General features: G+C 34.9%; 2 protein-coding genes across 2 annotated transcripts; one reads left to right on the top strand and one right to left on the bottom strand.

Annotated features, from left to right (window-relative positions):
• LOC128549645 (cholecystokinin receptor type A-like) lies at nucleotides 1-2,283 on the top strand. The gene has a single exon (XM_053526782.1). It carries the CDS (start codon nucleotides 484-486, stop codon nucleotides 1,624-1,626), a length of 1,143 nt encoding a protein of 380 aa, XP_053382757.1. The 5' UTR covers nucleotides 1-483; the 3' UTR covers nucleotides 1,627-2,283.
• A 14,401-nt stretch (nucleotides 2,284-16,684) lies between these two features.
• LOC123541274 (C-type lectin domain family 10 member A-like) lies at nucleotides 16,685-24,707 on the bottom strand. Its single transcript, XM_045326690.2, has 6 exons — nucleotides 24,600-24,707; nucleotides 22,856-22,950; nucleotides 21,317-21,410; nucleotides 19,364-19,450; nucleotides 18,918-19,038; nucleotides 16,685-16,832 (listed from the first exon to the last, which is right to left on the bottom strand). Exons 1-6 carry the CDS (start codon nucleotides 24,649-24,651, stop codon nucleotides 16,799-16,801), a joined length of 483 nt encoding a protein of 160 aa, XP_045182625.1. The 5' UTR covers nucleotides 24,652-24,707; the 3' UTR covers nucleotides 16,685-16,798.
• Between the last annotated feature and the right edge of the window lie 140 nt (nucleotides 24,708-24,847).

Genomic DNA, 24,847 nt, shown 5'->3' with positions numbered 1-24,847 from the left:
AAGCCAACACAAATACTTTCTTTCATCTGTTTGGTTTTAACCGATTATATATATAATATTGATATCTATGTATATATGACAAATGTACTTGTATATATTGTTACTATAATACTGCGTTACATTTACAATTATTTATGACAATTGCACTTGTTTATATTATGTTTATAATGTGTTCTTTTCCTGTACTTATGTAAATGCTCTTCAGTTATGTAGGAAATAAAGATAATAATAATAATGATAATAGTAATAGTCTATTTATTAGGTATGATACACCGACCTAAGTGTTTGGAAGTAACAATTTGGAAATTACTAGCCTTTTTCCGTTTCAAGAATGACCCTTCAATTATTTTGAATTATATTGGTTCTGGGAATTTACTTGAAAATCGTTTCGTATAAAACACAATGATCATATTCACGTTAAGTCATTTCAAATCTTTATTAGGTTTTAGTTACAAAGTGATCATACAAGTGTGAGATGCCAGTATGTACTCGCGTGTTAAAGGCGTCTACAGAAACAATGTGACATTGGAAGAACTAAATGAGGACTTATTTCGCCTACATATTCCCGCCTTAATATTTGTCGCACTTTGTTTTGTGACTGGATTTGTGGGAAATCTACTGGTTCTATTAGTATACAAGAAGAAATTCAGAAGATCTAACCACCGGTATTTTATTCTGTTTTTAGCAGCGTTAGACTTTCTGGCCTGCATCGCCGGAATGCCTTTCATCATTGCAAGCCTACGGTTGCCATTTTTGATGACGTCATCTGCGTTATGTAAATCGATGCGATATCTTCTTTACGTTGTCAATAACAGCTCAGGTCTGCTGTTAGTGGTCATTTCGGTAGAAAGATACTGGAAAATATGTCATCCATTCAAAACTCAGCCGACCACAAGGCATACACTTTATTTATGCAGTGGAACTGTTTTCGTCAGCGCAATAATAGCCATTCCAGCAGCAGTGTTGTACGGTGCCAGTACAATAGAGACAGGTGTTGGTGATATAACGGGGTACCAGTGCTACGTCGACGACACTTCAGAGCACAAACAACTTTTTAAAATCTATCAGAGCGTTCTAATGATAGAAACTATTTTAAGTACCGTAATTTTTGTTATTTTATACGTTTTTATTATGAGAACACTTTGGACGAGTAATCAGTTCATACAAGCAATGAGAAGCATGCAAATGAGTTCGACCAGGAAATCGGATACAAGACTTAACAGGGTGAAACAAACAAACAAATTTCCTACTCTTACACCAGCAGAAAGACTAGCGATGCGTAAACTACTGGAATCGAAACAACAACCAGCAGAAACGCAAACACAACCAACACCTCAAATCATGAAAAGAACTGCAAGAGTTACTCTAATGCTATTCACCGTTTCCATGGTATTTGTTATTGCATTTGTTCCGCACCTTGCACTCATGATAGTTACCGCCGAGAAAGAAGATTCTCTGGATACTTTGAACGAAATTGAAATAATGGTTTATCAAATTTTCTTAAGGAGTTTTATTTTGAACAATGTTGCAAATCCCATTATATACTTATTTTGCGATTCTAAATTTAGAAAATTGTGTAAACATTTTATACGAAAATACATAATATGTAACCGTAACAGAAAATAAAAAAGCGGCGAAACAACAGTTGAATGATAAACACTTTGAAACGGTTAAATATTTTTTGTTGTAATTTCAAGCATGCATGGTGACGGAGAACTAAACCAAACTGTATTATGTCTACTTCAATGAGTGTTTCTGTATAACAGTTAAGTGAGTTAAGTGTGCATGTCCAATGTTGTTTGTAGATAACAAATTGATTGTGGTAATTTTAACATTAATAATTCTTTATTCATTTTCTGGTTCTTTATTTATCCCTGCAAATATATATTATACACATCAACTGCGAAATTTCATATTGTATATGTAGTATTTTAGTATACATCAGATTACCTCCTTTGGCCTCAATAGCCGAAGTCAGTGACTCCAAATTGCTTGCCCCATTGCTGTGGAATCAAATCGCTGGGGGTGTAGAATTATTCTATGTGAGGAAGCCATCCAACTGACATAAGGAAGATTGCTTCCCGCACATGCCGGATATACGTCAACATTACAACGCCCCTATTGGATGTACGCACTCATTGAGTGTACTTTATACTGACCAAAGGTTAGTGTTAGGTTTAACATAGGTTTAATAGTGAACATTCAATGTGTGCGTACACTCAATGCGGGAGATTAAATTCCGACCGCCGGAAATACTGCCTGGAGGGGCACCTGGGACCTACCCCCATTTTGAAAACATGCAATGTCACCATATGACCTTTAATTAAATTTCTTCTTTAGGAAATAGTTTTCAGAAACTAAATTTAGAAACAACCACAGGTCGATGCAGGAAAACAACCTACCGGGTAAATATTAGTTCGAAATTGAGACTTTGATTAAAGGTCTAGATGTTAGATATGTATCTTGGGAATTACTGAAGTTTAACAGGTTTTTGGATTTTCCATTAGATATGATGTAAATAGAGCTGTCACTAAAGGGACGTCGCTTTGATTCAGGGGACGTAAACTGTTGATATCGTCACATCTGGCCTTCAAGTATGACCTTGACTAAGTTGTGCACTACGCAAGTCGTCTTGATGTGATTTTCAACTGATGCAAGATTAATATATAAAAACAAACAACATTCATTCAGTTTAGACGATATGGAGCAGTAACTAAATTAAACCATGTTACCTCCAAGGGTGACTTTAACCATGGATCTGGGGATATGGTTTTTGCACTGTACACTAATCTTGCTGAGGTTAACAGTTTATGTCAGTTTAAAAAAAAATCACGAAAATAAGATGATTTACATTTAACCTCCAACTTTGACCTTCACCTTGGACACAGTGACCAAGGTTGTACGCTCTGCACGTCGCCTAGTTGAGGTAAACAACTGATGTTAGTTTCATAAAGATTCCAGCAGTTAAGAACACGGCGTTAAGCTATTTGATGTTTGACCTCTTATTGTGACCTTGACCTTGGACTTCGTGAAAAAATGGTTTTGTGCTCTGTAAGTCCTCTTAGTGTGACCCTGACCTTGGACTTCGTGAAAAATTGTTTTGTGCTCTGCAAAGCTCCTAGTGGGATGAACAGCTGATGTTAACTTTATCAAAATCTTGCAAGCGCTTCAGACAATATGGAGCGGGTTGAAGTTTTGACCTTCAAATACGACCTTGACCATGGACTCAGTGAATTGGTTTGTGCGCTCTGCAGGTAGTTTTGCTAAAAAACAATTGTTGCTAGTTTTGCGAAAAACTTCCAAGCGGCTAAGGTTATCATACATATACATTAAACGAGTGCAGACATGCAAAAATGGGTATTTTAACTATTTTTGCTGTGCGCTCAAACAGATAACCATACCAGGCATCCGCAGAACGGCTGCACCAGATCTGTAATGAGAAACAATGTAAGAAGATATGGATCGGACACGACAGGCGGACAAATGGACATTCATAAATCTAATATAGACCCATATACATGTATCTGGGGATACTCTGAGTTAGTGAGAAACAGATACATAAATATGTCGCCGAAATCGTATACGGAGAATACAATGTACGTTTATTGTCGAATATCATCACGAGTCCAATACCTTACAAAAGTTAATTTTAAACAAGTGAATGAAGTATTGCCATGCAATACAAAGTCCCTTACTGGAAAGCAACTATTTTTCTCTACGGCAGTATTTCATAATGATCTGATATCTGGCAATGATGTATAAACAATATTGTGCTACATTATATTATACCAGATTTATATAGCGCCCTATTCATGATATACACGTTAAAAGGTGCTTTACATAGCGCAAAGGCAGCCATGCTAAGGCACGAAGTTCTTTCTCTAGTAGTACAGACACAGAGCGATCTGACCAGAGGGACATAGGGAGACAAAAACCCCAGAACAGAGAGAGAGAGAAATCCTCATCTTTTTAGATACAGACCTAGCCTAGCTCTTTACGAATAGACAATCTGGTTCTGCCCAGGGTATAACACAGATACATGCGAATCCGTCTTTCCTGCAAAAGAACCAGAACTTGCCTCTTATATATACAATGTTAGAGCATTTGGACTGAAATCTGCATAAACAAGAACCACAGTAACTGTTGTTGACTGCTTGTAACATCTATAAATAGATAAATAAATTTGATAAACATTTTATTCTGAAAGTGACCTTTGAGCTAGGGGTCCGGGCATCACATAATGACATACTGTCTCATTATGGGAAATATTTGTGTCAATTAATATTAAAATCCTTTAATGGATAACAGCATTATGGACCAGAAAGGAAAAAAAACCTAATGACCTTCGACCTCTGATGGCGGCTTTGAGTCAGAGATGAGGGTGCTGCACAAGACACTAAAATATTTGTTTTAATATTAAAATTCATGGATGACAAGAGTTGTTGACCATACAGGAAAAATCCCTATTGACCTTTGACCTCCAAGTGTGACCTTCACCTTTGAGCTAGGGTTTGGGTTTTGCACATGACATGTCGTCTTATTATTGGGTACATTTGTGCCAAGTAATATTAAAATCCCCTTATAAAGGATTGTTGAGTTCGCCTTTGACCTCCAAATATGACCTTGACCTTTTAGGTAGGGCCCGCAATTCGCGCATGACGTGTTTTCTCATCCTGGGAAATTTTTGTGCCAACTAATATTTCAATCCTGTTTTGCATTACAAGGTTATAGAAAAGGGAATATAAACGTATTGACCTTTGATCTCCAAGTGTGACCTTGGCCTTTGAGCTAGGGTTCTGTGTACTGCGCATGACACGTCGTCTGATTATGAAAAACATTTGTTACTCCTTTGATGAATTTCAGAGTTATGAACCGGACACGAAACAGACCTTGTTCATGCCATGTTAACATTTGGAAACTGCCAAGTATAACCTTGATCTTTTAGTTAGGGGTCTGAAAGTTGTGCATGACATATCGTCTAATTATGAGGAACATTTGTGACAAGTAATATTGAAATCCCTTGATGAATGACAGAGTTATGGATCGGACATGAAACTGTGGACTGAATGACGGACGGAAAAGCGCAATCCTATAGTCCCTGAAACTGGTTTTTAACCAGTAGGAGACTAAAACATTCACTAAGTTTTATGAAAAGCAAGCAGAAAATGCAGCCTCTAGAGTGTAAACATTTTTCGATCATTCTGACCAAATTTCATGAAGATCAATTGAAAAATACAGTCTGTATCGCATACACGAGGGTTTTCTTTGATTTGACCTAGTGACCTAGTTTTTGACCACAGATAACCCATATTCTATCTTGACCTAGATTTCATCAAGGCATTTTCTGACTAAATTTTATAAATATCTAGTGTAAAATGCAGCCCCTATTGGGTACACAAGGTTTTTCTTTAATTTGACCGGGTCACCTAGTTTATGACTCTAGATTATCTATATTCAAATTCGACCTAGATTTCATCCAGACAAACATTCTGACCAAAATTCATAAAGATCAATTGAAAAATACAGCCTCTATCGCATACACAAGGTTTTTCTTTGATTTGACCTAGTGACCTAGTTTTTCACCCCAGATAATCCATTTTCAAACTTATTCTAGAATTTATCAAGATAATCATTCTGACAAAATTTCATGAAGATCAGTTGCAAAATACAGCCTCTATCAAATACACAAGGTTTTTCTTTGATTTGACCTAAGGACCTAGTTTTTGATCCCAGATCTTGTTCTAGATTTTATCAAGGTAATCATTCTGACAAAATTTCATGAAGATCAGTTGAAAAAAACAGCCCATGTCGCATACACAAGGTTTTTCTTTGATTTAACCTAGTGACCTAGTTTTTTACCCCAGATAATCCATTTTCAAACTTGGCCTAAATTTTATCAAGGTAATCATTCTGACAAAATTTCATGAAGATCAGTTGAAAAATACAGCCTCTATCGAATACACAAAGTTTTTCTTTGATTTGATCTAATGGCCTAGTTTTTGACCCAAGATAACCCATATTCAAACCTGGCCTAGATTTCATCAAGGTAATCATTCTGACCACAATTCATGAAGATCATTTGAAAAATACAGCCTCTATCGCATACACAAGGTTTTTGTTTTAATTGACCTAGTGACCGGCTAGTTTTTGACCTCAGATGACCCATTTTCGAACTTGGCCTAGATATTATCAAGGTAATCATTCTGACAGAAGATCAGTTGAAAAATACAGAGCATACACTATCGCAAACACAAGCTAAATGTTGACAGACGACAGACAGACGACAGACGACGGACGACAGACGCCGGACTTCGAGCGATCACAAAAATTCACATTGCTCAGGTGAGCTAAAAATACAGCTGCATCATAATTTCGAGGCAATAGCGGTCGTTATTAACGTTTCGGAATCGGTTTAACATTGGCTAAGATATGCATTTGCTGCGGTATTACAAAATGCCTGCGCTTGTGGGAATCAAAGCAAAAGTAGATATTTTTCTTTAGAAATTATTTGATCAATTTGTTCAAGCATCTTTTTCAAAAATAGAACAGAGATCAATAAATTCTTGGAATAGTGTTGCCATCCTTTCAGCGTTCCACAAAAGAGCTGTTAAATAGTTAGCAGAAGACTCTAAAGTGCTAATGTTGCAAAGCATCATCAAGCACTGCCTTTAAAATAGAGCCAATGATGCCAATGATGTGTATGCGTCTTCAGCACCACAGTGAATAAACATAATCTGAAAGAAATGGATACTGACATTGTTTAATGTAATTCCAATTTGAATTTGCCTTCATCTAATCTTTTGTGCAATGGTAAATTGTATCCATGATATTTGGTCCTATCCTTAACTGCTGCATTAAACTAGAACAGTTGAATAGAAGATTATTCTAGTATTGCAGACTGATTTTAACAAAATGTAAAAATAAATCACGAAGAAATAACTTTCCGTTATTAAGATGGCATCTTCCTTTATCATAAATAATTGAGATTTGCAGCATTTCGTAATTATCAATTTTTAATATACTTTATCCAATACATTTTCAAGGAGAGTTTGCTGATTTGCAAAATTTTGAACTTGAAGACAGGTCTTTGCCTAAATATTATTGAAATCTGAACATTATCTTTAAACAACATCTATCCAAGATTTGAGTTTACTGAGTTTAATGATTATTTGACATTTAGACCTTTCATCTGCATCTTAATTTTAGACATTTTTTGTATAAATAATTACCCATAAAATTCGATATATCTTATTCTAATATGACTAACAATGCTTTAATCATCACAACGATATTATGTTGAGTAGCAACGTGATTGTACATGTACGCATAAAATGCGTTTCAACTATTAGCGCAGACATCAGAAATAGTTTAATCATGAATATTATTAATAACATGTTTTAAACGAAATGTCACATTGAACAAATGTGTTGATTAATTTACAAACATACTGAGTTAGTTATTCGCTTTGCTGAATAATTCGCAATAATTTTTGCCCGAACTGAATTCTGCCGCAAGACGTATTACCATTTCCGGCCCTGGCGTGTATAAACAAAGACCTACTATTGGCGCCATACTTGCGCAAAGAAACAGTTCCATCATATTTGATATAAATTTTACAATAAAGAACATTATTAGAATCGAAATAATTTATAGCAAAGCAGTGCTTTATCACTATTTATACACGCGGGCGGTTATATGTCGTCCGAAATAATTTCACTCAGGCTGCACCCTCGTGAAATTATTACGCCCGATGTATAACCGCACATCGTGTATAAACAGTGATAAAACACTGTTTTGCTATGAATTATTTCTTGAGTAAAATATTGCACAGACAAGAAATGTGGAAATTCCAAGAAATTGAGGTTTTCAACCTTTGCATCACACCAAGAGGTTCTGTTTTTAAAAAGGGTTACATTCTATTATACATATCTGCTTGCATCCAAGCATGCCATTCAGAAGTACAGATATAACAAATGTAGATGTAGCCATATGTAATTCTTGACATATCATTAGTTTGACCTTGACCCTATGGCAGAGTGAGGACCGGACCAGGATTTTAACTGTGACCTGTTCATTCTACATTATAAAAGGTATATGAGACCAACGTTTTAGCCCACTGGACAACAATGTACATTTCAAAGTATGCTGATTAATCAAGTTATTCAGTGGAAACAATCTTTTAGTTTTTGTAACAGTGAGTTTGACCCGAGTCACCCCTAAATATACGACGAATCGTATCCACCTCTTCGGCAGATACAATATACTGATTGAAAGTTAGAGTTAGGTTTAACATAGGTTTAATAGTGTACCGGAAAGGTGGAAACGATAATCGTACCAAAGCGTTGACACAAAGCGATATCTCCTAAATATCATTGATAAAAACAGGTGAAGTTGAGCATAAACCATTTATTCTATTTTTAGTAACAGTGACCCAAAATACAATCCAATGCCAGTTCTTTACATAAGCTTGTTATACATCAAGTCTGGTGGAAGTTTAAGAAATAATATATCTCATCCAGTGATTTGTCGTTGAATAAATCATTGTTTGGAGTTCAGATGCGAAGGAATAATACTCATCTGAACGACAAACAATGATTTATTCAAGAGCAAATCACTAAATGAGATATATTATTTCGATTCTAACACGTTACCAAGGATTTTTAAGTACATCCTTGACGACATTAATCAAATATTTGCCCGTTTTCAATCGGTTTCTTTTCCAGCGCGCCGCTATGCCGTTTGACGCCATGACGTAATAATTGTGACGTCAGAACAGTGATTTGTTGTATAATAATTCACTGTTTTCTGCCTTCTTTGTTTAATAGGAAAATGAATCGGATCGTGTTAGAATAGTCAATAATAACTAAAGTTATAAACTGGAAACTTTTGGTATGTAACTTATTTTGTAAAAGATTGGGTCTGAATGGCCTTATTTTCATGATAATATTTATTAAATGCATTTTAATAAATGGTTGTAAATGAAGTAAATCATAGTTTACCATGTTATATACTTCAGACAGAAGTGCAGTGACAATATACACAACTTTATTTCCTTAATATTTCTTTTCAACTGGACACTGACTAAAAAATCTCTATACCGAGAACCTCTCTAAATCGAACTGTTTCTTTGACCTGCAGGGTGTTCTGTGATGAGGGGTTCAGTTTAGCTTCATTCACATGTTTTTAGATTCAGATGTTAGATGTATACAAGAAGAAAGTCGCTAAAGTAATGAGACGGACGTTTCAGAAAGTGTTGATTAAGTAGCCAGCATGCTACAGCATGGAGACAATGGAGAGCACGATTCTTCACCTGGGAACGTGGAGTGGGAAAGGAAGGTAGTAGATAAGCTAGTGTGGAATGAGTTAGCGTATACCCAAATATAAGAAAAATTGAGCACAGTTGTTGTAATTAAAATTAGAGAAAATTATGCCAAAAATGCATCTCAAATTTAACAAAAAATCTAAAAAAGGGGCATAATTCGTGACAAAATGTTGCCAGAGTTATGGACCTTATATCATATGATATGGGTGATAATGTGGAATAGATAATTTAAGTTTGAATCAAATCCATAAGGGAATAACAGAGATACAATGAAAGTGCACCAAAACAATGACCTGAAATTCTAAGTAAAAAGGGGGAATAATTCATGAAACACTGGTGTCAGAGTTATGGCTATTTTGTCATCTAATGTTGTTGATTATGTGGAACAACAATTTTAAGTTTGAATCAAATCCATTAAGTAATACCAGAGATAGAGTGTAAGTGCACCAACTCTCTAACCTTAAATTGTAAGTAGAAAGGGGGATAATTCATAGAATATTGGTGCCAGAATTATTGCCATTATGTCAGATGATGTGGGTGATGATGAGTAATAACCATTTTACATATGAAGCAAATCCATCAAGTAATTAAAAAGATACTAGAGAAAGTGCATCAAAACTTTAACCAAGGTGTGGACATGGAACTGATGCCGAGACGCAGACGCCGGATCGAGTAAGATAGCTCCCCATATACTTTGTATAGTCAAGCTAAAAATGCATCTTCTACAAGTTTTAAAGTAGTACTTGCACTTGCAGCAATATGCACCAACTTTTTGAGTCCGCAGTACAAACTGTACCAGTTGCATAGAGATAATTGTTCGGAAGATGTTATAAACTGATTTCATTGGTCCCCCATTTCTTCAATTAAAACAATCTTCATGTAAGGAATTAAATCTTTGTTGTGTGGCAGTCCTTTCAGACATTGTTGATAATATATTTATCAAAAACTTTTAATTGATGTTGTTGTTACTTGACATACTTATTGAGTCAATATCAGAAAAAAATAGTTTGAAGTACGCTTAAAGTGTCTTGTCCTGATTTGGGAACAGTTTGTCTGATATCTGTAACATAAAACTGTCCTTTTTTCATCACTTACGCCATTTTCTTGTTATTCAGAGTTCCTTCAATGGTATTTCAGCTCTTGCAAAGATTAAATGTAAGATGCAAAAGATTTTTAATGCAGTACAATACTCCAATATTTCAACTTACAGGGTATTATACTACTCCAGTGTTTTAGTAAGCAAATTTTGTGCCAAAATTGTCATTTGTGCATATTTCCCTTTAAATTTGAAACACACTATTTTCTTTTTGTTCCTTTTGCAACAATATGCATAAAATTTGGAACAAGAAATAGTGTAAGTGCAAATTTTCCAAAGACTCTGTTAAATGAGAATAAAATCTGTAATGATATCGATCCTTTGGAAGCATAGAATGCAACCAAGCAATGTAATAGCAGACTCAGTTTGATTGAGTCTGTTCATGAGAGGTAATGTAAGGTGCAACACCTCTCACCCCCCCCCCCCCACCCCCCACCCCCAGCACCGACTTAAGCGGAATTCTATTACAGTGCAAATGAGTGTACTTTGTGGAAAATATAACAACACTGAAGTCTCAGAATTATCAGAAAGACGCATAAATGAAATCCTTCAATATTCTTACTGTAACAAGAGTGGATAACCCTTTATTGCTTATCATAGTTTAAACTTTCAGATTTCGTTTAATAATAATTATTATTATGTATAAGATTTTCGCAAAAAATATATTATACATGTATGTCAATACACGCTTGAAAGATCTTTATTGCTGTTGTAATTTAAGACACTTTTACATGGTGTCAGAAGTGGGATCGTGTAATAACTTCTCTGTAGATCCCTATTTAAATCCTTTGGATCCAAGCATATGCGCAGCTTACTTGGTTTGTCAACAACAACCATGCTGTCCACCAATTTAGTCGGTTCAGTCTAACTTCAGTCGCAGGTGTGATCATTCCGAGATTTTGCAGTCTTTCCAACTCAGATTTAAGTTCCTGTTTTATGGTAACTGGCACTCTTCTAGGAGGGTGATTTGTTGGAATAGCTTCAGGGTCAATTTTCATGTGATATTCCACCTCTAATTCATCAATTCCGGAAAATATGTCCGGATACTCAGCTGTGATGTTTTCAACACAATCCAGCTTTGCGATATTTTCGTACTATACTTCAATTAGCTCCATTACTTGAGCTGCCTTTGACCCTAGTATCGGATTGCACTTTTCATTGTCTACGACAAGCATTTATCTGACCATCAAAAAAGCGCCGTATGTCATAGGATGTGAAAAATGTGCAGTATGTCCGGGGCTGGAACCCGGGACCCCTCGCTTACAGGGCGAGTGCGCTACCGACTGAGCTAATCAGCTGCCTGACACATATTCTCCCCTTACGCGACCAAGTCCGTACCGTGACATATGATACCTCTGAAAACACGAGGTGGTCATCATTATTGTAAACATGAAAAACCCAGGCTAAATATAGATTTTTTAAACTTCTACTTTCGCTTACAAAATGTTACAAGCAAGGCTCTGATTGGCTAGCAGAAGGGTCGCCAGAACGAGTCTAGCAATAGAACGTCTTCAGATCCAATGCGTAGCGTTAACTGGAGATGTACTTTAGTCAGATTGTAAATGTACCATAATGGGACATATCTCACTTAAGCAATAGGTGTATTAATTACATTTCACTTGACTGGTACCTTAGACCTATTCAAATCCACTGATGTATGAAACAGGCCCGCCCGCTTAACTCAGTAGGGAAAGCGTTGGTCTACGGATCGCGGGGTCGCGAGTTCGATCCCTGGGCGGGGCGTATGTTCTCCGTGACGATCTGATAAAAGACATTGTGTCTGGAATCATTCGTCCTCCACCTCTGATATTTCATGTGGGGAAGTTGGCAGTTACTTGCGGAGAACAGGTTTGTACTGGTACAGAATCCAGGAACACTGGTTAGGTTAACTGCCCACCGTTATATAACTGAAATACTATTGAAAAACGGCTTTAAACCCAAAACAAACAAAACAAATGAAACAGATTCCAGTTCACTACAAGTATCCCAAACAATAGATTCCTGCAGTGATGAATTACCACTTCAACTTTAGAATGGATACACAAGGTGAAATTTCAGTCTCAAACAGACGATAAATGTACCCAAGCAACAGAAAAGGTTTACATTCTTGAATTTTAGAATATCTATACCTGACACCGTTTGCCCAGGGGAAAATACAGTTGCAGGTCAGACCCTTTGCAGTCTTTTAAATAATTGAAATATGTCTACAATAGAAACATAATTAATAGAAGTACTGACAATGAAACCAAAAACTACAGAATGTTTGAATTGCATATGTTAAATGCTCCTAAAAAATAATTAAAAACAAAATAGCTTAGAACAGTGATTAAACAAAGTAATATAAGATTATAGAAAGATAAATCAATCTGTATCAAATGCTTCATATAAAGAAAAGATAGAAGAATATAGCAAGGAAAAATATGTCTTCCTTAAAAGCATTCTGTTTAAACCGAAGAAATTACAAAAGGAAAAGGAATTAGATATCATTCAAGACATGAAAATAGGAAATGCCATACACCGGCTAACAGATGATTTACTCATCACAGCAGAAGCAAAAAAGAAAACTGACACAGAGTGACAGAGAATGAGATTTTAAAAAGAAAAATTAGTACTGTAACGAGAGTTTCAACAAAAACTAGAGTAGTCATATAAACTGAGCAAAAGAAATTGTACAAAAGAGACACCTGGAGCAAATATTAAATAAAAAAGTCACCTGTTGAAACTATTAAGAGCAGCCAAGGGCTATTTAATTTGCTAAAACAAAACCCTGTGAAATTGAAGTTTCGTGAAAGAGTAGCAGTACTGAAAACAGAAATAATAAATCTCCAAGACTGAAGTTGATAGTTTGAAAAAGTAAAATATTTGTTTACTAGTTAGCATAAAAATGATTATATGGAGGGTAGTAAAGGCACTTAGGATGTAATTCTATTTAATGAGGAATTAGAGTTTTATAACGCTGATACACTGATACACAAGAATGAATGTACAGCCTCTTGAAGCACTATGTAAGTACTAGTAATATTTCACCTGGTATTGAATCTGTATATTAATATTGGGCTAGATTAAAAGCTTTTTGTATCAACAGTAAATAATATAAATGTTCAAAGATTGATTTGTGACCGAAACAAAGTTTCGATTTTTGATTGCAAGAAGAAAAGAATCTATGGGTTTTAAGGGATGAAACATTCAAAGTTGGTAAGTGTAAAAGTGTCTTAAATTACGACAGTAAGAAAGATTTTTTCAAGCGTGTATTGACACACATGTATAATTATATAACTTTTTTTACGAAAATCTGTTACATAATAATAATTGTTATTAAACGAAATCTTAAAGTTTAAACAATGATAAGCCATAAATAGTTATCCACTCTTGTTACATCCTTCTTCATTTAAAAAATGTTCAAAAGTTAACTTGTCAATATGAGAGATTCTTAATTGTGTTTAAACATGATGACTAAATTCATTTGAGAAATATTCGAAAGTCCACCTGTCAGTACGAGTGAGCATTAATAGTATTCAAACATGACTAGAAAAAACAAATATCAAAAGAAATAGGAACTATCAAATGATAGACTTTTATGGAACACGGGGATTATTGTAACCCTTAAACACAGTGTTCCACTCAGACTCGAGTCAATTAAAAAATTCAACACTGGTAGTCTCTTATTTTGGTGCACGGGTAACTCTGCCGCTGCGTGTAGTTGTCACACACTGTTCTGAGTTCTGTTCAGCATCCTTAGTCATAACATTATGTTTTTGATCATTTGGCTGTTGCGATACCGCGTTCTGTTCAGCATCCTTAGTCATAACATTATGTTTTTGATCATTTGGCTGTTGCGATACCGCGTTCTGTTCAGCATTCTTAGTCATAACATAATGTTTTTGATCATTTGGCTGTTGCGATACCGCGTTCTGTTCAGCATCCTTAGTCATAACATTATGTTTTTGATCATTTGGCTGTTGCGATACCGCGTTCTGTTCAGCATCCTTAGTCATAACATTATGTTTTTGATCCTTTGGCTGTTGTGATACTATGTGTTGTTCTATATGCTGCCTAGGAAACCAACGGATTTATCACATTGTTATCCAAGGGTAAGTATACTGGTTGCTCGGCAGATTTACGTAAATGTCTACGATACGAGTAATGGAAGTCCCCGACAAACAAGATCGATTTTACCAGTATCAGAAAGAAAACTCAAACCTGCCGTAACAAATACTGACACGGTAATAAAGGAAAGGAATGAAAACGAGTGTTCATAACTTGGATACTGAGGAGATAAACATTCAAACCTTTGAGCCAGAATCTGATGACGATTATTTTGAAATAAAACAGCTGAGCACTGGCAATGCCAAGTCAGCATGTTAGTAGACAAACAACCAATAAAATTCCAGGTAGATTCGGGCGCATCATGCAATGTCTTGAGTTTGAAGGATTTGAAAGAATTGCCAGTTGTGACGATGGAAGAAAAACAGCAGAAGCTATGCACATGCAGCAAAGAAACAATCGAATCAGTCGAATCGGACAGAAACACTGACACAAAGCATATCTGAATTACGAAAGACCCGTGGTGACATTTCAACTTCATTATTTCACGATTTCTGCTTCCTGATTTCACGATTTCCACTTCATGAATTCACGATTTCACGATTTCCACTTCATGAATTCACGATTTCACGAATTCACGATTTCACGAAAAATCTTCACGATTTCTTGATTTCACGATTTCATGATTTCACGATTTCTTGATTTCACGATTTCCACTTCATGAATTCACGATTTCACGATTTCTGCTTCCTGAATTCACGATTACCACTTCTTGAAACCACGATTTCACGATTTCCACTTCATGAATTCACGATTTCACGAATTCACGAAAAAAACTCACGATTTCTTGATTTCACGATTTCCACTTCATGAATTCACGATTTCACGATTTCTGCTTCCTGAATTCACGATTTCCACTTCACGAATTCACAATTTCACGATTTCTACTTCATGAATTCACGATTTCTACTTCACGAATTCTCGATTTCACAATTTCCACTTCATGAATTCACGATTTCACGATTTCCACTTCACGAATTCACGATTTCAACTTCACGACTTCACGATTTCCACTTCACGAATTCACGATTTCACGATTTCAACTTCATGAATTCACGATTTCACCATTGTGAAATCGTGATTTCGTGGAGTGGAAATCGTGAAATCGTGAATTCATGAAGTGAAAATTGTGAAATCGAGAATTCGTGAAGTGGAAATCGTGAATTCATGAAGTGGAAATAGTGAAATCGTGAATTCATGAAGTGGAAATCGTGAATTCAGGAAGCAGAAATCGTGAAATCGTGAATTCATGAAGTGGAAACCGTGAAATCAAGAAATCATGAAATCGTGAAGTTTTTTCGTGAAATCGTGAATTCGTGAATTCATGAAGTGGAAATCGTGAATTCAGGAAGCAGAAATCGTGAAATCGTGAATTCATGAAGTGGAAATCGTGAAATCGTGAAATCATGAAATCGTGAAGTTTTTTCGTGAAATCGTGAATTCGTGAAATCGTGAATTCATGAAGTGGAAATCATGAATTCATGAAATGGAAATCGTGCAATCAGGAAGCAGAAATCGTGAAATCGTGAATTCATGAAGTGGAAATCGTGAAATCAGGAAGCAGAAATCGTGAAATAATGAAGTTGAAATCATGCACCACGGGTCTTTCGTACTGAATAGTTGTAATGATCACTGCTCGTAAGAGTAATGAATTGCGTGTAAGTGTAATGAATTAGATAATTTAAATTTAGGATTTAATTCATTACATTTACGCGCAGTGATCATTACAACCATTTAGATATGTATTTGACATTTGATATTGATATTGGCGTGTTTTGGAAGAAATATTAATCTTATTCCGGACCTTTATAGTGGCTTTAACAAAGATGTGAACCTGTATGCAGTTAATGCTAAAATTACTTAAAGACATCGGGAAGGCGATACTGTACAAAAGCTTCAATTGTTTTTTAGAATCTGGTGTTTAAAATTGTCCTTTTGTTACCATGCCGATAGGCGGTTTGTTTTCAACTTCTACCATATACCAAAATATTTTATTACTTTCTCATTGAATGTATATCACTCCAGACTGGAATGTGAAATGGGTCTAACACTACCACTGTTTATGTATTAATTTGTCATTTATTTTTATATAAAATGTTTCTGACAATCATTTTATTTCTTTAAAGAAAGACTAAACATGAACGACAATAATTATTTTCAGCCAATGGCTTCTGCTTTCATATGCATTCATCAGAAATGATCGATTCTATAACAATTGTTTTTGGCAATCATTTTATTTCTTTAAATATCATAAGAAACTATGAAAACAATCCACATTAGCCAATGATATCTGTTTCTTCATGTAATCCGCTGAAAAAAAAAAAGAAACATTCCTAGTTAGAAGTATTTTAAACTGCGTGGTTCTTCGTACGAAAAAAATGGTCATACGGATGATCTTTGGTGATTTAAGAAATAAGACAGTTTTGTTTCGCACAGAGTTGACACGCACTACTCTTTTTTTTTAATCGCTCTTCTCTTTTTTATGTTATTCCCACGAGATACTGACTCGAGGGAACGACTTAGTATGTCGTGGTAACGAGTTACTAAGTCGTGGGAACGACATAAAAAAGAGGAGTGCAATTAAAAAAAAGAATTGCATTGAAATAAAAAGAGTAGTAGCGCAATAAAAAAGTAGTGTAATAAAAAGAGAATAGTACAATAAAAAAGGAGTAGTGCATGCTAGCTATGACGAGGGAACGACTAACTAACTCGCGGGAGCGAATAAGCTATGTCATGGGAACAACTTTCTATCTCGTTCCCACAACATAGTAAGTCGTTACCACGACATAGCTATCTCGTTACCACGAGTTAGTCAACCAGTCAAATTTTGCGTAACATGCGTAATTCTTATTTATTTGCTATAAATGATAAATTACTTCCCTTTGTAAAGTCGCCATGATGGAAGATGACTTTGAAGATATCTTGGTGAGAAGAGGGGTTCCCTCCGAAGTGATTCGAAGGATGATCACAGGTATAATAAATATAACAAACAATTTGATTGGCTGACTAACTCGTGGGAACGAGATAGCTATGCCTATGTCGTGGTAACCCGCGACATATCTAACTCGTTCCCATGAGTTACTAAGCCGTTCCCTCGACATAGCTAGCATGCACTACTCTTTTTGTATTTCACTATTTTTTGTTTTATTACACTACTCTTTTTATTGCGCTACTCTTTTTTATTAAAAAGTGCACTTCTTTTTTTATGTCGTTCCCACGACTTAGTAACTCGTTACCACGACATACTAAGTTAGTATCTCGTGGGAGTGACATAAATTTTAAAATAAAGAGTAGTGGATGTCACCTCTGTGCCACCGTAGATTATAGCTATGAGCATCGAAAAATATTAAAAAGAAAAAACTATCCACGAATACATTCATATACCACGTAAGATACGGTAACTTTGATAACATTCATAAGAAGACCCGTTGGAAGTAAAGAACGCGAGTAAGCTAAATAATGGTTGAGTCCTTTCATAAGTGGTAATGGAATGTGCAACACCTCTTATATTCCCGTCCATACACACACCACCACCACCATATCCATTTTGATGAAAAGTGCAGTATTATACACATTTTTAAGCTCATAATGCATAACATAAAGTTTTCTTTTGCAAGTGCTAACGTACTTTCAAGGTGGATTGCCTTCCAAATTATTTCATGACATTGTATATTGGAACTGAAACTATTTTGTGAATAAGTCTGATCCCTGCTGCTCTAACGAAGTAAGATTTTTCTTGGCCGCATGAGCGAAATTTTACAGCTGTAAACCTTTTTTTGGTTCAATGTTACAGTCATGTGATCACACTGTATTTCAAATTTACGCCTGTATATTTTATAACATTGATTTTACAGCTGTAGATTTCACTTCACAGTTGTAAAACTACAGTTCGAATTATGCAAATTCCAGTTATAAAATAAACTTACAGCTACAAAAATGAAAAGGATACAGTTGTAGATATGTCTAAAGTTACAGCTGTTTAAATGTTACAGATACTGAAGGGATGGGCATTATTTGGAGGACAAAAGAAGAGGTACTAAAAGTTTTAGAATGGGTTGTAATTCTGAGCTAGAAAGAGTAGCAATAACCACAGAAGCGAAAATAAATGACACGGTACGTATGTTTTAAAAGTATAATGACAAATAGTGGGAACTAAACCAAGTATCTTTTAATACATTTTTTTTTTCGTCTTGGTATAAGCGATGATGAATGATTTATTATTGTAAGGGATCTCAGATCAAACATTTGATGCAATGTCGTACACACCATTGAAATATATACATTATGCTTGAAATGACGATGATGCCATATGAGGTACATTTTATGACCTAAACACCAGGCTTAGCATCAGGTAAACCAAATTTAAATAAAAATGCATGATGTTTGGATACTTACCTGATTTCGCAGATAGGGTAGTTATTACTAGAGCAAGGCAAATCTCCCCAAGCAAAGTCAAATGCGGGATAATAAACTGCGCAATCTTCAGGATTAACGTCTGGTTGACCTGGATACCAGTCTATAAAAGAATAGCATCTAATTACATGCGCATATTATTAGAAACTTGCCAACTGTAAAACATGTTATAAGTATCTTTGTTTGTAGTCGGGTCCATTGAACAATAATTATGGTACGGGTACATCTTCGTTAGTAGTATACAGCAGTCCATAGCTTTACGAAGTCGGCCTGATAATGTTTTATACAAAATAATGACAGTTGGTCTTTATAAGTGACGGAGTGACACACCGCGAAATTCCCGTGCTATTCACGAGGAAAGAACATGTTATTACCACAGCAGGATTTCGATACCTAGTATTAATTCTTTTATTAATGTGTAAAACTACCTGTAAAATTTGTTGTCTGGTCTGTATCAAACCATTTCCATGTGCCTTCTATGAATTCGTCTGTCAGTCCGAGCCACCAGTTCTTACCTTTATTATAGAATGTAAAATATAAATGCGGTTTGGAATCTACAACACCGCTGTAATACATGTTAAAAGGCAAAAGTCTTTATTAAAAAAAATCCGACTTTCAAGTTGAACACCTTTAAGCACAAATTTCTATACCTGACAATATCTTTACATGTATAAATGTGAAATGATTGCCAAAAACTTATTGTAATTACATTTTAAAATGAAAAAGAGTTTGACTGCCAAAATCTTCCTTGATTAGTAAAATCGACAACCACCGTCTTTGTCTGCCCAAAACTATAACTTTTCCAGACAGAAATCGTCTTTGAGTAGAAAGAAATCTGAATTGATAAGAAGTACCAGTTTAACAAGGAAAGAACTCTGTCTATCAAAACTTTAACAATATTCCTTGTTCTTATAGATCCATTTAAGGTGACGTAGGTGGCAGTAAATTCGCCCGATATCTGGACCCAGTGCTAGTACCATTTCTGCACGTTTGAAATCATGGAGTCATTCAGTGTTCATATGTATAGATCAGCTTAAACCGGTACTTAGAGGCGTTAGTGGTGTTGCGATATTCATTACCTCTAATGAACTGAGTCTGCTATAATTTTGCTTTGCTATGTTTTAGGCTTCCTAAGGGTCTTTTTAGACTTTATCAAGTCTTTAAGTGTAGCGTGGTTGTCTCCATACTTGATGTTGTTATTACTTCTTGTCCACTGGTATCATAGAAGCCATTCAGAATTTATATTTAATAGAGTTCCGATTAAGCCGGTTATAGGGAGTTTTAAGGACTGCCTGTCTTGAACATGTTCAATCAAACTGAGTCTACCACGTATTACATTGCTTGTTGCGCTCCATGATTTTTTTTCTTCAGAAAACCTGACTTTACTAACATTTATTTTTGTACCTTAATACGGATTCGTCATTCAGGCATATATGTACATTTGCCACTGTTTTGTAAAATGATATATGGTCTAATGGTCCGATGCATTGTATTTATGAATTACCTATTTATCTAAATGTTTGTCGATTTGTAAGACTTAAAAAACACACACCTAAAACGCCGATGCAAATTGCTTCATTACCTGCGGCTTGCAGGCATATTGGAATGCAACAAGTAGTGTAGCACATGGGGACTGGGTAATTTCACGTGACTTTTTACCGATATGCGATTGGCTTATCGCATTTATGGAACGCCGTTTTTGCAATTTAGCTGGCACTATATATTATATATAGAGGAATGTTTGTGACCTGAATTCCTCATTATTTTCATATACTTTATTCAAACTTTCAGCAATGATCAATATTGATACCTAGTTGTACGTAAGGGATTTTTTTTGCATTGCTCTTTAATTTCTTGGATTATGGTCCTGTGTTGTCTTCAATGCTCTAAATGTCAACGAAGTCAAATCACATTTGTGATAGCTCTAGTAAAGTGTTTCAATAGTCAAGGACCAGTTGAGCAAACAGTTATGTTATACATGCAAGGGGAATATAATTATTTTGCTCAAAACAAAAACTTTCAGAATTAAGAAATACATATTTCATAGATCTACTTGCCACATTAAAGCGTAATGGTATAATAAAAAAGCATCTTATTCACCAATAAGTTACTTTTTAGGCCGAGTGGTCACTCAAACATAAAAAAAAAAAATCTGGTCTGTATAACTTCTGGCCGCAGGAATTCTTTCGGCTTGTATTCAACATTGATTGAAGAATATGAAATGTAAGAAAAGCTTATTACTAGAAAAAAAAGGATAATTTATAACATAAAAGAACTGTTTCGTAGACTTATATGCTGTTTTCTTTTCTTTCTTTTCGTCTTTTTTGATAACTCATAGACGTTCTAAATGACATTTTAACGCACTGGGGTGTGATACTTACTTTTGAAATCCCGAAGTCTGTCTTTTATGAAATCATTTTCTGCTTTACTTTGTATATGTATTAGATGGCTGTTTTTGTGTTGTCTACAGAAATGCTGGTAAATAAAAAAGATATTTAAGATAAAGAACATCGATATATTGCAATTTGGTATCCTGAAATTTTTAGAACCAAAGAAAAGAAAGTATTTGTATTCCAAAAATGTTCCCAAGAATAGAATGTTTATTATAGAAACCTTTTATTATTTTATGAAATATTATAATGGCCTTGTCTTATTGACGAAATGTGTTAACTTTAGTTTTAAAAAAAAATCGCCATTTTTCCAGGAGTCAATAGCTATCGAATAAAAATCGCTTTGGCTTAAATTGGCGGAAATGCAATGGAAAGTTTCTATAAACATGAATTTAGTGGTATGATTAAGGTTCTTTCGATGCTGTATAACGGCAATAATATTCTGAAGGATTAAAAAAAATAGATATATAGAGATTATTCTACTGAAATTATTGAGCCGCGCCATGAGAAAACCAACATAGTGCAGATAGACCAGCATGGATCCAGACCAGCCTGCGCATCCGCGCTGTCTGGTCAGGATCCTATCTGTTCGCTAATGGTTTCTCTAATTGCAATAGGTTTTGAAAGCAACAGCATGGATCCTGACCAGACTGCGCGGATGTGCAGGCTGGTCTGGATCCATGCTTGTCGCAAATGCACTATGTTGATTTTCTCATGGCGCGGCTATACACTTGTATATACAGTTTGACTGTTTTGACTTCATAATTTGCTAACCTGTTTTGCAATCAAGACACATGAGCGAATTAAATATGTAAATTTAAGCTTTTTTACTGTATGTAATTCACCCATTATTTCAGTTAGTTCCAAAAGGCTATAAATTTTATATTAAAAAACAAACGATAAAGCTATCCAAATAGATTTTACGCATGATTACATGATTAGAAAGGCACTACTTGAAATACTTCACATACATTTATACATTTACAGCTATAAAGGGAGGTACTCATAGATAGTGCATTCAATAAAACTTTGTATTTTGTTAATCAATATTCAAACTTTTGATAAAAATTAGAGAAAACAATTCTTGAAAATATAATTTAACAAGAAATTAATATATTTTATGTTCTTAATAAAATATGTGGCGGCCACATTTTGAACAAATGCATTATCATTATGAGCTTTTAAGTCTACCGTTTGTGAACTGCATTGAAAATGAGCAGATAACTCTTTCTCACTATTTTGATGACCTATGATTTTTATTACATATCTTTGTTTCTTAGATGATTGTCCTTTAACATCCAAAGTTTGAAGAAATTCCATTATTGGGAAAAATCTTGAACCGATCAAGACATCAGCATTTTTCGATCAGTTAGGTATTTACTATTATTTGAGTTAGGAAGTCTAAGGTTGTTATGAAAAGCAAAGTTTCTGTTATGGCCAAAGAATGTCGAAAACACGTTATGAGAGTACATAATCGCACAGGAAATTGCCAATACATTTCCTTAAACTTCAGACAACAGTGTAACCTACCTCGGCTTCCGTGAAATGAGCGGCTTGATGCCCAAACAAATAGCATGATCCTTCAAAAGGAAGCCATCCATCGTAACATGTTGTCGCTTGATATCCTAGAAAAACGTTTTTAAAAACTCTGGAATAGCTTGGAATAAAAAGGTTTATAACTGCAAAATGTTCTCGGCGGGACGATCCGCTTAATAAGGTGCTTTTGGTTCACGACGTGATTTGTCAGTAATCATCTTTGATATATAACTAAAAAGAAAGAAAAGCTTACCTGTTCTTTGTTATTTTACAATTTTCTAATAAATTACTAATTGGGCATACATTTAGATTAATATGCAGTTCAAAATATATCAAATATTTAACGGCATATGAACCTAAAGTAAAAATAAACCCCACACAAATTGGTTGGAAAGTCATTTTTTTTTTGGTGAATTTTAATGCATTATATTTAAAATTGCAAAGGAATAAAGTGAATATTGAAAATTCTACAACCATACATATTGTCCTATTATTGTTTCAAGTTCCTTTATTGAAAACAAAGTCAGACAAGACTTAAATTCTAGCTTTACGTGTAAGAACCTTTATCCTGACAGGATGTATATAAATGTAACAATTTTGAAATTCATGAAAAATATTAATTCAATATATCGCTAATGAATTTGATAAGCAAAATGGTTGGAGTAAATTTATTTGCACCAGAACCCTTTGCATGTGAATAAAATATTTCGTTCAATAGTTATGTAGTACGGTAGAGTATAAGGGTGCACTTATATACTTCCTTGCTATTGAGCTAGCATTTATAGCGAGGTAGTATAAGTGTACCCATATACACAACCTTACTAAGTTATACACTATAGGACCGTTCAAAATGCAATTACATAACACTAGAAAAATTACAAACCGCTGCAACTGTTTGCAACCCTTTCCTCAAGTAGCCACGGATTTGGATTTAATAACAAGTTAAAGCATAGCAAAAGTTCCTTCTAGGGCATATCTATATAAATATAAAATGATCATCTTGTAAAATTTTGGTTGCAATGTCTGTTTTTACTGCCAAAAAATTTCAAGTAAGTATTTACGCTAGTTATTTAACATAAATTGTTAAATCCAACAACAAATTAAATCTGTTACCACTTTCAGTAGAGTAAATACGGCAATAAGACATTGACCCGGTTAATCAATTACGATTCGATGCGTGAATTTGTTGCGCATAATTAGAGGGTCGCAATGGGGTTTGTTTTCATATATTAACTATGCATTTCAAGGTAACGATAATATTTAGTTGTTTACATTTAAATTTGCTGATATATGTCTATCTGGTCGACTTAATGTATGTTATGTTCCTCAAGAATGGAGGAAATAACATCCCCGGGTTTAGTAATATGTAATCCACGGAACGCGTTCAGTCAGAGAGTCGCCTCAATTAGGAAAGAATAGTCTAACGTCAGAGGTTATTTCTAAGGTCACGGAGTTTTATTGGCCAGCTTATAATGACAACAGCTTTCGGTATCAGTAGCTCAGTCAAGTGTGACTTATTGAACTATAATATTCCTTCTCAAGAGAAGGAACAAATCAATATTGTTGTCATTAAGGTTCGACCAATAGGAGAATTTATCAACTTGGTAATAAGGATATCAAGACATGCTTAACTCCACGGCCAATCTTCCAGGTCGATAAACCCTCAAATCGACCTCTCTGAAAGGCAATAATTGTATGATTTTGAAGATGATTATTATATTGTTTTAAATAAGCTTACCTTTTACTGTTGCAAACAGTCCTATAAAGAGAAAAGACAAAATAAACGGCATGTTGATAGCCTATTTACACACCAATAATTGTTTGATAGATAGGTCTTATCAGTTCAGTCATGTACAGGTTTACAAAATGTCATATAACTTATCTGGCTGTCCTACCAAAGTTTGAAAATAACTCATTTTTCATGTTCTAAAGGCGTTGCACAAAATTAAAGATTCTTCAACTTTTACCATTTAGGCATCAAATAAT

Source organism: Mercenaria mercenaria, chromosome 16 (genome assembly GCF_021730395.1).
Source record: "Mercenaria mercenaria strain notata chromosome 16, MADL_Memer_1, whole genome shotgun sequence".
Taxonomy (NCBI): domain Eukaryota; kingdom Metazoa; phylum Mollusca; class Bivalvia; order Venerida; family Veneridae; genus Mercenaria; species Mercenaria mercenaria.
This window is presented reverse-complemented; position numbering and strand designations above follow the sequence as displayed.